Here is a 13,652-nt window from a genome sequence, read left to right on the forward strand (position 1 = left end):
AGAAACCCACAAAACCAGCATGGCAACACAGGCTACAGATCAGAATAGAAAAACTGAGAAAAGACATCGGACAGCTAACACAGTTTATAAGAAATGAAATGTCAGAAAAAAAAAACGAAAAAGGTTAGGTAAAATCTCACAACAAAAAGCGATAGAGCAATTAGATGAAAAGAAGCAGAAATTACAACCGTTGGCCAAACGACTTAGAAGATACAAAAAAAGTGAAAATAGAAGGAAACAAAACGTAAACATTCAACACAAACCAAAAGAAATTTTACCAGACAATAGATAACACACACATTAAAATAAACAATCCACCAAACATAACAGACATGGAACACTTCTGGAGCAACATATGGTCAAACCCGGTACAACATAACAGGCATGCACGGTGGATACAAGCAGAAACAGACACATACAAGATGATACCACAAATGCCTGAAGTGATAATTTTGCAACATGAAGTCACGCAAGCAATTAATTCTACTCACAATTGGAAAGCCCCTGGAAAAGATAAAATAGCAAATTTCTGGCTAAAGAAGTTCACTTCAACACATTCACATCTAACTAAATTATTTAACAGTTACATTGCAGACCCATACACATTCCCTGATACACTTACACAAGGAATAACTTATCTGATACCTAAAGATCAAGCAGACACAGCAAACCCAGCTAAATATCACCCCATAACATGCCTACCAACAATCTACAAAATATTAACTTCAGTCATTACACAGAAATTAATGACACCTACAACACAGAACAAAATTATAAATGAAGAACAAAAAGGCTGTTGCAAAGGAGCACGAGGATGTAAAGAGCAACTGATAATAGATGCAGAGGTGACATATCAAGCTAAAACTAGACAAAGGTTGCTGCACTACACATACATTGATTACCAAAAAGCTTTTGATAGTGTACCCCACTCATGGTTACTACAAATATTGGAAATATACAAAGTAGATCCTAAATTGATACAGTTCCTAAACATAGTAATGAAAAATTGGAAAACCACACTTAATATCCAAACAAATGCAAATAATATCACATTACAGCCAATACAAATTAAGCATGGAATATACCAAGGAGACTCATTAAGTCCTTTCTGGTTCTGCCTTGCTCTGAACCCACTATCCAACATGCTAAATAATACAAATAATGGATACAATATTACTGGAACATACCCACACAAAATCACACATTTGCTATACATGGATGATCTAAAACTACTGGCAGCAACAAATCAACAACTCAACCAATTACTAAAGATAACAGAAATATTCAGCAATGATATAAATATGGCTTTTGGAACAGACAAATGTAAGAAAAATAGCATTGTCAAGGAAAACACACTAAACAAGAAGATTACATATTGGATAACCACAGCAACTGCACAGAAGCGATGGAAAAAACAGATGCCTATAAATATCTAGGATACAGACAAAAAATAGGAATAGATAATACAAATATTAAAGAAGAACTAAAAGAAAAATATAGACAAAGACTAACAAAAATACTGAAAACAGAATTGACAGCAAGAAACAAGACAAAAGCTATAAATACTTACGCTATTCCAATATTGACCTACTCATTTGGAGTAGTGAAATGGAGTAACACAGACCTAGAAGCACTCAATACACTTACACGATCACAATGCCACAAATATAGAATACATCACATACATTCAGCAACAGAAAGACTCACATTAAGCAGAAAGGAAGGAGGAAGGGGATTTATGAAATAAAAAACCTACATTATGGATAGGTAGACAATTTAAGAAAATTCTTTCTAGAACGAGCAGAAACTAGCAAAATACACAAAGCAATCACTCATATAAATACATCGGTTACACCACTGCAATTTCATAACCACCTCTACAACCCTTTAGATCACATAACATCAACAGATACGAAGAAAGTAAATTGGAAAAAGAAAACACTACATGGCAAGCACCTGTATCATCTAACACAGCCACACATCGATCAAGATGCAGCCAACACATGGCTAAGAAAAGGCAATATATACAGTGAGACAGAAGGATTCATGATTGCAATACAGGATCAAACAATAAACACCAGATATTACAGCAAGCATATTATTAAAGATCCCAATACCACAACAGATAAATACAGACTTTGCAAACAACAAATAGAAACAGTAGATCACATCACAAGCGGATGTACAATACTAGCAAATACAGAGTACCCCAGAAGACATGACAATGTAGCAAAAATAATACATCAACAACTTGCCATAAAACATAAACTAATAAAACAACACGTTCCCACATACAAGCATGCACCACAAAATGTACTGGAGAATGATGAATACAAATTATACTGGAACAGAACCATTATAACAGATAAAACACCACCACATAACAAACATGACATCATACTCACCAATAAAAAGAAGAAATTAACACAACTAATCAAAATATCCATACCCAATACAGCAAATATACAGAAGAAAACATGTGAAAACATCCAACTGGCTGAAGAAGTCAAGGACATGTGGCATCAGGATAAAGTTGACATTATACCAATTATACTATCAACTACAGGAGTCATACCACACAATATCCACCAGTACATCAACGCAATACAGCTACATCCAAACGTATATATACAACTACAGAAATCTGTAATTATTGATACATGTTCAATTACCCGTACAGTTAAAAGGAAGTCACGCTTGATCAAGGTCTGCGTCACTTTCCATTTCTAACCAGACATAACGTCTGAGGGAGAAAGAAATAATAATAATAACAATAATAACATGCTTGATAAAACTAACTGTAGTAATAATAAGATCAATAATAAGTATGACACACACACACACACACACACACACACACAGTGTCATTCATTCAGGAACTAAGGCTTCACAATAATGGTTGCATACAAAGAAGTGTGTGAATCAAATCATGTTCGTACACCAGGCACATTTGATGAATCGCACATTTGCGCATCCACACTGTAGATTGTAGCATGAAAGCTTGGGTCTGAAACTTTGATGAATCCGTATTCTTTGACATTTTGACAAAGAGTTTAGCCATTATCCACTCGTGGTGGTAAAATTATAGAAACTTGGGGAACACAACTGATGGTATGTGAGGGACTGTAGCTTAAGAAGATTACTCTGTTGTTGCAGAGTAATCTCTTCCAAAGAATCTTGAGTGGTATTGGCCATTTTATGAATCGTATGCATCTACATTCTGAAGAAATGAAGACCAAGTGGTTGATAAGTGGAGATTGTGTTTGATGGAATTGTGTGAATTGTGATTTGGTCTTTTGGTAGGTTACTTGTACATGCAGGCCACAAAGAACACTAGTCTTTGTGGGGCCTGTAAGAATCCAGTATTAGCAGAAGTTTCTCTCCACTGATTCGTTCTACAACTGCTTCTTGTAGAAATGTCCTGAACAGTTCTTTGGCCACTGTGCCGGAAAAATGAGAGTGGATGATTAAATTTGGTTCTGGGAATATGGACTGACATGTAGGAGTAGTCAGAGGACAAGGCTCCTGAAGGACAACAAACAGCTTTGGGGCAAGTTTGCCCATCTGTGAAAGCAATGGAATAACCGTGTATATATGGGTTGTCGCATGAACAGACTGTATAACTCCTACAATATCTTTATAACCTCTAGTTACAAGACTGTATCTCAGTCATCTCCTTGTTGAATCCACTTTCATCAAGATTGCAGATATCTGCGTCTGTGTAGGCTGTCATGAATGTACGAGTTGCTTGTTGCCAGTCCTCTACCATTTTTTGGATGTTGTTTCTGTTACAGTAAATTTTCACTGATTAGACTTCACAGCTTACAGTGTTGTTTTTATGCTTCCAGCCGGTTACCCATCTGTCACTGGCATCAAATCTTGGGAATTTTTTTTTTTTTTTTTTTTGCCCACATTTTGATGTCTACATTGTGTAGACATAGACATTTCTGGTGACTGTGTTCAAGGTTTCAGTCATATGCATTTTAGTAGGTTTGTACTTCTCCATCACAGGCAGTTCTCCAATTCCCCACTGATGTTTCCATTCATACAACATACACCGTGCAGGACATCTAGTGCAAAATCTATTTCTCATTGCAGGCATCATGTCCTGTGCAAATTTTTGAGTCAGCTTCGACTGTTTTTTGATGTTGAGGCAATATTTGATCATTTTGACTTTCTCCTTTCTTGAATAAAATGTTACCCTTTTCTCCTTCTGTGATATTTCATAACTTCTATTGCTTGAGGACCCTTCTGGTGGTGATATTGAAGGCATTGACTCTAGTCCATTCACTTGGTCACAAACAAAAGATCCTGCTCCACCTGTTCGCTCATCAATATCTAAAGTTTCCTCTTCGATGGCATTTGATGCATTCCATTGATCACTTATGTCCAGTAGGAATGGTGCACACTTTCTCTTGCCTTTAGTTATTTCTGTTGTACGTACACAGGACACTATGCAACAGTTTGATGAGAATGTCAATAATGTTCCACAGATTCATGTCGCACAACAGTACATGTAGCATGCAGAATGGATAGTAACTGCAGACTTACTGGTCTTTGTGTGCACAAACATGAGACTCTAGTCACAACATGCACATCTGATGTGCAGTGGCATTGCCATTATTATTATTATTATTATTATTATTATTATTAATACTTCTGCACTTGTGATGGAATTGTTTCTTTATTCTACTGTTCTGATGGTTTATGTTTATTCTATCAAACTACAACTGCACTAGCTGCTTCATCGTGAACGATGACTGTTCTGTTGCACATGTCTGACAGAAGACCACACCTGTCTATACGAGTGTGCTCTAACCCACCCACAGTACAGATTTTAATGCATTTCTTCAGTTTCCATAATTATCGTAGCATTTGGAAAACTGTACCCATGATTCAGGAGAGACTGTTTCTGCATCTGTTTGCAGTAAACTCATTTTAAAGTCACCAACACATCTGCATTATGGGGTTGCTACCCCTACAGGGAGGACAATGTTACTAAATAGGGCTAAGAGTGGGGTGGCTGTTTTTGTCAATGAGAGATACCAATCCTCTCCTGTCATTCATGTCATGACCATTCAAACAGTTGCAGTGGAAGTTCTCATGCCTACTAACATAACAGTGGGTTTCTTACATCTACCACTGCTGGATGCAGGTGAACTGACAGTTTTTCCAGGCATTTCCCCACCTGTGAGGAGGAGTGGATGACTTCAGTGCACACAATTTGCTGTGGGGCTTAATTCTACTGGAGACTGTGACATAGTAGTGTGTTTCATGCTGAAACCATTTACCCATAGTCTGTGTTTTTTTGACCTTGAAAAGATGTACACCACCTGTTTGAGGTACAACATCCTTGGCCAACTTCATAATGGGGACTGCATGGGTGTCTGTCACTTCTTGTTCAGTCCTTCCTGCCTTGTTCAATGCTTTTCATATTGCATTGGTGATAGCTTCTCTGGCCACTTTTTTCAGAAGAATGGGATCCCTCAAAGCAGAGTACTCAATTCAAATTGTTTGCAGTGACTATCAGTGGCCTCTCCACAGCAGTCACAAGTTCTGTTAAAAATTCTTTGTTTGTGGATGACTGTCCAATCTTCTGCTCTTTCTCCAGTCTTAAGAAGGCAATGAGGCAGCTACAGTTGACTATCATGAGACTGAAAAGTTGGGCCATGTAGTGGTTAATAAAAAAAAAAAAAAAAATGGGAGAAGAGAGACCGTGAAAAAGGGAAAGAATGAAAAGCAAATCGGACTTTGTATTACAGAAAAGCTATCGGACTTTGTTATTCGGAAAAGCTATTGTTGGGGTGGTCCTTGTGGCGTTTTTGAGCAAAAGTTAAACCAATTTTCACTACAAAAGTTATTGAAAAGAAACAGAGAATAACAGAATGTAACTGACAGGGGGAAGTGGCATAGACGAGAGATCATCCTTTACCAGATTAACTTATCTTCTTTCGGGCGGCGTCCACGAGAGATCATCCTTTACCAGATTAACTTATCTTCTTTCGGGCGGCGTCCACGTCTTCAAAAATCTCCTTCATTTCAGCGTGAAAAAATCTGCTCCGAAATCTTGCAATAGTCCAGGGATCACTAATTTATACCAATTAAAATCATCTTGATACTGTATGCAATTTAATTCACTTTGCTACTTCCATCCACCGAATTTCTTAATAACTTCCACAATGTCTACACATTACAATCAGATCAAGATTAGCCATTAAGTTTTTACGTCAGCATCCGATCGCGCCTGCCTTAAGCTACGGCTATCAAGAGACAATGGAAAACGGATAGAAAACAAAAAAGGTTACAATTTTGGTATTTTCTCTGCCGTCGAGCGCTCATACCGCTGCGACAGGATATTTTTATCTGAGGGAACGAGTGTAGCGCGGCGAAATTCAAAGTCCCGCTACAGCCAATAAAACTGGTTTTTGGGTTGTCACTAGAAATGACTATCTCTGTTGATTTTTATCTGTGCTTATTGAAGTTTTAACCAACCAGAACCATGATGGGGAACATTTTTTTTTTTTTTTAAATTTTAAGGACAATGAGCACTTTTGTAGCCTACTATTTGACACAATATTAACTTCTGCACCTGAAAGACCTGCATACAAAGAGCATCAAATCATTGAATATTTTGAAATTCCTCAGCAGAAAGGTGTTGGGAATTGACGGGTCCTGTCTCCTGATGATGTTTTATAGGGCATTTGTCAGGTCACAATTAGCTTATGGTGTTGTGGTTTATGGATCAACACATACTTGTGCTGAATACTGGACACATTGAGACATAGGGAAATGACAAAGCAGCCAGAGGAGTGTGTAACTGTGGTGGTGTATGTCGATGTGCTGTCCTATTGCTTATCTCCATCTCATTGTCGGACAGAAAAATCATGTGTCAGTGGCAAACAACAAACTGCAGTCAGTGAAATCAACGATGCTGGTATGGTGGACTTCATGACAACCACACTGACGTGCTCACAAAACTGTGTACAGGATATTGCCCATTAACCCAGGGTTTTCTCCTAGTCGATCCATCCCTCCGTGAAGTTTCTGGGTGTGCCATGTTCAGACCAGCATGTTGTGGTTACATGTATTATACTATGCAGACATAAAGACAACCCTCAGTTTGGCTGAAGACCTGCCCACCTTCCTCACTGTTGCTGACACCAGTGTGTCATGGGTTTTCAAATTTTGTGAACTGTCAGGTCTGACCCCTTAAGTGCTGGGCAGGGAAAGTCAGCATGATCTGAATGGATAGCTTGTGCAGTCAGTTTAGCATTTTTATTATATGATTTTTCAGTGTCTTAGTTTAGTGTATCATTATGACAGTTTTTTTATTTAATTGTTAGGAGGACTTTCATGCATTATAAGCACTCTGAATGGTATTGGGGGGCTAGAACAGACTTGTGGTTGTTCCTTACTTGTCACAAGAGGTAATTAAAAGGAGACTTGAACCAACTTTTACATTAAGGATTTTGATTTTATGAAGCCACTTCATCAATTTTATCTCATTTCACAACCTCTCCATAAACCTTGTTGTCTTAATTACTTAAACCACTGTGGTAGTCAATCTGTCATTGGAGAGAGAGAGAGAGAGAGAGAGAGAGAGAGAGAGAGAGAGAGAGAGAGAGAGAGAGAGAGGGGGGGGGGGGGATGGTTCATCATGTACCCTCTGAGTTTTTACCAGCCTCAAAATGCAAGGATCGCACTGCTGATGCCACAACTGTAACCTCCCCATGTATGCTGAGGTATAGGTGTTTGTCCAGTCTGGGGCACTGACACTTCAGGCAATGGCTACTGAGTGAGGTAGCCTTTGTCATGCTACGATGATGCCCATAGGAGAGCCTCTGATCACAGTGAATAACAAGAAGATGGAAGATCAGCAATGAAGAGGATCAAACTCACCCATACTAGTGGCTGTGTCAGCACTGACTTCTCAGCAGATAGAAAGTAAGTTCTTAATGCCAAGGGTTACAATCCCATGGCATTTGTCTATGGGTATGCTATAGGATGAGGGTCGGGCAAGAAGAAATGGAGGTAAAGAGTTCGCCCAGTTCTTGGTATGCTGCAAAACAGATGGAGAAACTTTTGCAATGACAAATCCACTGTTTTCCATTGAAAATATTGAGAATAAGTTGCTGCACTAGAGAATATGAAAAATAGATCCCTGTTGATTGAAACTTTGCTGAGCAACCACAGGCATTTCAGGTCTTTGATAAGCTGACAAATATATCAGTTACTCTCTCTCCTCAAAGAACTCGGCAGGATTCAAAGTGTAATATTTCATTAGAACCTAACACTGCAAACATGTGAAGATATGCATCTTAACTTAGTGGCATTGAGTCTGTTTTGTTCATCACATCCAGAGAGTACCTAAGGATAGTAGATTGGTCACTGGAGATTTCATTCTAGCCCTTGATGTACATGTTTTAACTGAGAAAGCTAAGGTCATGGTTTATAATGTGATGTTGAGCAATATTTTTCTCTCCTCGTGTGGTGTTTCAAGTGCACACATTTGGACACAGTCATCCTGCTGTATTAATGACGCTACTTATGGGGTGTGTAGGACATATGAGGATATCTTTGCGAACAAACCCCTACTTTTGTAAACTGTTCAGATAACCATGCCCCTTGTTCGCCAACATGTTCAGTTTTCAAGAAGGAGAAGAAACTCAAGGAATGTACTGTCTGTCATATCAAGATGCTAAAAAAAAAAAGTTAGAATGACTACACCTAGTCAATATGATGTCATACTTTACAAACATTGTGCCAAAATCCATGCGTAGCACAATGATGAGGTCTCAAACAGAAACTCCTGACCTTCGCCACATGTCAGTGCTTGTTTTTCAATCTGGAAAGGGGACATCAGCTCCCTCAATCCCCAGACACGTGGCAGTATTCATGACCATCTCCTTGGCACAGCTGGAGATGCCTCATCCTCTTCCTTCCAGCTTCACCAGAGGACACCTGCAAAGGTGCCCTCCCTTTCGGGACAAAACAGAGTAGCAGTCTGCCACCAACAACAAGCTGATAGAGCCATAGTCTGAGTGTCATAGAAAAGGACAGGCCTTTTCTATCTCAGAAGACAAAAAAAGGAAAATTCTCACAGAAACTGAAACTATACAGGGATGAGAGAGAAAAATCAGAATTTAAAATGAATTCTACTGCTTTGGTCGATTTCTCCCCCCAACCCGCCCCTCTATGAATACCATTACTGTATGTGCAGGACATTCACCTGTGTACCACTCTTCATCATTGTGCACCACAGTGTGTTAACTTCAGAGGGCCATACAGAAAGTACATAACTGGGCTCTGAACCACTGATATCAATTTTCTACCACAAAACTTGGGTCATGCACTTATGTAGATACTTCACCTCAGTAAACAGTTATTTAAAGTCGTCGTAAGTTTCAAATTTTTAGGCCTTTTATTGGACAATAATTTAATGTGGTCACCCCATGTATGCTAGCTGAAAGCAAATTACATAAGAAAACATATTACCCCCAGATTTATCTGCAAAATCTCCTGTGGCACAGATTGCACACTTCTGAAATTCTACAAAGCTTTAATTTGATCCTTCCTGGACTGTGGGTGTGTTGCTTACAGATTGGCAGCACCATCAGTATTGATCTTGTTATACCCTGTTCACCACAGTGGTATGTGGTTGGCAAATAGAGCTTTCCTTAAGAGCCCTGTAGACATCCTTCTGGTATCCCACCATTGAGGCTGAGCAACTCTTGGCGAGTGATGCGGTCACAACCTGTCAGATGCCTACCCATCCATATCACTCAACAGTGTCCCACAACCAACAATTCAGTCAGTTTGTGGATCACCCTGAAATGGATAGACCACCTGAGATATTACTGGAAGCTCTATGCAAGGACCTCAGACTGTTCCCTCTTGTCTGGGTACAGTGTTTCCTCTCGGCACTCACAAGGAGTGCAACAGTGCTTATGATTCAGATGGACCTCTTCCTTGGCCCTAAAGAAAATGCCAATCCCACCATTCTCGGGTGCCTATTCTGTTTGTTTTTCGACTACTACTCAAATTTGATGTGCAACCACTTGGATGAACAAAAGTCCATGACACATGCAACATGCAAGGGGGCACATGACATATTCTGTGCCAAGTGCATGCAGTGTATATGCTGCAAATCATTCACCATATCATGGGCTCTGCAGTAAATTAAAACTCACCTTAAAGGACTCCTTTTTTGTAGTGATTCCATGAGCTGTTTAAAATGCATATCTCAGTCCTTCCACAAAAATGTTTTGATTACTAACAGCCCACACTTATTAGTTGATCTCCTCAGTGCTGGAATGGCAGTAATGTTCATTTGGAGCAGAAATGTACTTGCTGACAAATTAGCTAAATTTATTGATTGGCGACTCCATGGAGTGTCCTGTGCACCACGACCAGATAATGGATATACTTAGAAGGAGAGACAGCATTGGTCGTATTTTTTTGTTTTATTAACCTCAAAATCGATTTTCGAGTTTATGTGATCGCTCTAAGCTTGTTGACACCAGTGCCTACCAATTTAAATTGTATATTACAGCACTGAGGATGGTCACTAAGTGACCGAAAATCGATTTTGCGGTTAATAAAACAAAAAAATACGACCAATGCTGTCTCTCCTTCTAAGTAAAAATTAGCTAAAGAAGATCTGCAGGAGACAAACTTGAACTCATAGTAACTGGCACAGACATTGTAAATGTGACACCCATGTCTGAAAACATGGGATATGGAGCGGCAGGCTACCATAACCCTTAACAAGCAAAGTTTAATCAAGGGGAACACCAAGGTGTGGCACACTTCCCTCCAGACATCCAAGAAAGACAGCATTGTACAGTACCAATTGCGTATTTGCCACACCAGATATTCCCACAAGTTCCTCTTTCACCAAGAGGACTTCCATCAGTGAAGCTGTGCTAGTCATCTCACAATAGTCCATATTCTCACTGTGTATCCTATTGGCTGATGTGAGATGAGCAGTCATCCTGTCTACCTCCCTATCTCAGGTACTATGACGTTCCAGATCCACTGTGCTGAAATTTTTCTGGTTAGATTACATCAAGTTCTACATGAAACTAAATAAATCCAGTTTCAGAAATCAATTTTGGAACCTAATTTAAAATTTCTAACAGTGTAAATTCTTTGCAGAAATTTATTGGATTTTTAAATTTCTTTAAGTAAAAAATAAGTTGTACACAAAGCAAGGAGAAGCAGGTACATTATCAACTTGGAAAACAGAAGAAGAAACATGTCTGCAAATGATTTTCATTCTTACCTAATATTATTAGTAAGAATTAGCTAATGAAGTCCTACATCATTTCCTGATATAAAATGGGTTTTATTACAAAATTTAATGCATCTCAATGTTAGGCAGGGGCATGGGGGGGGGAGGTTGTAGCACATATCGCTGAGGTGCATGGCCCGAGTAGCCTCCAGCTACTTTCTATGTCTGCACTGTCATGTGTTTTAAAAAAATTATGTACATATTTTGTCCGTTTAAGCTAATTAGTTATCTAGTCAGTACAGTAATCATTTCTTACCCCATTTTAACTCTACTGACTGGCAACCCTACTTACTATAACCTTCAGCATCATCTACAGTTTTAGCTGCCAGGGTTTTACCTCACTTTTAGCCACATGAGTTGAGCTGCTGCCATGCAAATTTTCAATCACGACAGCAAGGCCACAAACCCTGGAGCTGTAAATTCTGCTTTTCTCATACCAGTGCAGTGAGGGACTGATAGCCAAGATGTTTAATTGCTTTAAACCCATAATAATAACAATAATAATAATAATCATACATTATACACAACTCTGCCTGTGGGGAAAGCCTTCATCCCCCCCACCCACAAGTATGACATACTGACAGTAAGGGTGATGGTGGTCATGCTGTTGTGTGGCCCACATTCATCAACATTCTCTTAATCATTTTCCAATGCCAGAAGTGATTATTTCAGTATTTGTATGCACAAATGTGTTACTAAATGTGTAATTTAATAATTTGGATCTATCTGTTGTCTTTGGTTTCAACACCAGGATAATCTGTTAGGGGTCTTGATTGAAAATTTTCTTTTAACTTAGAATCAGAACTTCTTGCTCGTTGATAGCACAAGCTGCTATTATCTTCAAATGTATGATTTCTTTTTAACAGGAATACAATCTGGGGGATGCGGAGAGTACAGCATTCGTATACGACCAGCTCTGATATTCCAGACCCAACATGCTGAAATTTTTCTGGACCAATTCCGACAAGTTCTACGTGAAACTAAATAAACACAGTTGTGGAGATCAGTTCTGGGGCCTAATTTTAAAAACCTAATAGTGTGACTTCTCTACAGAAATTTATTGGATTTTTAAATTTCTTTACATAAACAATAAGCTGTATACACAGCACAGAGAAGCAAACAATTCTAATACATTATCTTCTTGGAAAACAGAAGAAAAAACATGTCTGCAAATGATTTTTTTTATACTTACCTAATATTATTAGTAAAAATTTTAATAATTCACTGAAGTTGATGTGTACCACATTAATAGAGCTTTATTTACTGGCACGACAAACATTTAACTATTTTTAATATTAATTTTTTAAACTGTTTTACACTTGCTGCTTTGTTGGCATAATAATGTCTTTGTTTTGTAAAATTTTTGTATTGATTTTTATGATTGTGAGATTTTAACTCCTGCAAGATTGTTGTGTTCAGTCTTACAAAGAGTCTGTTGTTGAAGACACCAAAGAGATTAACCAGTGCAACAAAAAGTGAAAGCCATGTAAAAAATAAAAACTGGAAATGTCGCCAGTATTCCTGAAGATTGTCTCCACAGAGATGGTGTAAGATAGTGTAACATTTGATAATACTTTTAAAGACTGTAATTTGCATTTTCTGATTTTGTTTTATTTTTTCCCATTGTACTTTTCATATTTTGTGTGTTGCACAAAATTCTTATGATGAATGCGTTTTTTTGTTTAGCATCTGATCTTGTGCTTTAGTTCATGTATGTTGTACATGTATTTCCCATGAATTAGTGTTCTTCCATTGGTCCACTTTTATATTTTTTACCTTTCTATTGTCATTACACATGGTCTGTCCAATGCCGAATGCTGAACTGTGTAACAAAATTGAAGAAGTAAAAGTACAAAAGAAAAATATATAGGAGACTCCCAAAATCCTGAGATAATTTTTTTTTTTATTTTCTTGCCACAGTTCACATTCTGAAATAAAGATCATCACTTTTTGCTTCTCTGTAACCTGTTTATGAAACTGATTACTAGTCTTAAACATTCAAGTAAAGCATCCTAGAGACAGTAGCTCTATTATTTATTGGCAGCTAATGATATCTAATACAGACTGCTGGAAAAATCAATATCATAACTTTTCCTTCTGTGTTTCAAGAATGTGTCATTAAGCTGTTCCAACTTCACAGTGGTGCTGCAAATGTTGATGTTATGGAGATATAAACAGTTAAAATAATGAAAGGAGTAGAAAAGGCTGAATGAGAAAAGTACAAAATGAATGTAACTTTTTTTAGTTACCATGGAGCAGTCAGTTGGCACATTATTTGCATTCCCATGTGTAAATGAAGAAAATAAGCTGTTTTGACTATACATATATGTCACCAATAGATATTAAGAATGGCAGTCTT

General features: G+C 38.1%; 1 protein-coding gene across 1 annotated transcript in view; it reads left to right on the plus strand.

The window, feature by feature from the left end:
- LOC124614628 (4-aminobutyrate aminotransferase, mitochondrial) overlaps nucleotides 1–12,793 on the plus strand; it is a 107,160-nt gene extending 94,367 nt beyond the window's left edge. Inside the window, exon 10 of the mRNA XM_047142959.1 lies at nucleotides 12,160–12,793. Coding sequence (XP_046998915.1) covers nucleotides 12,160–12,281 — 122 coding nt within the window. The 3' untranslated portion in view covers nucleotides 12,282–12,793. The remainder of the gene's footprint in view (nucleotides 1–12,159) is intronic.
- Nucleotides 12,794–13,652: the final 859 nt, after the last annotated feature.

Source organism: Schistocerca americana, chromosome 1 (genome assembly GCF_021461395.2).
Source record: "Schistocerca americana isolate TAMUIC-IGC-003095 chromosome 1, iqSchAmer2.1, whole genome shotgun sequence".
Lineage (NCBI taxonomy): Eukaryota > Metazoa > Arthropoda > Insecta > Orthoptera > Acrididae > Schistocerca > Schistocerca americana.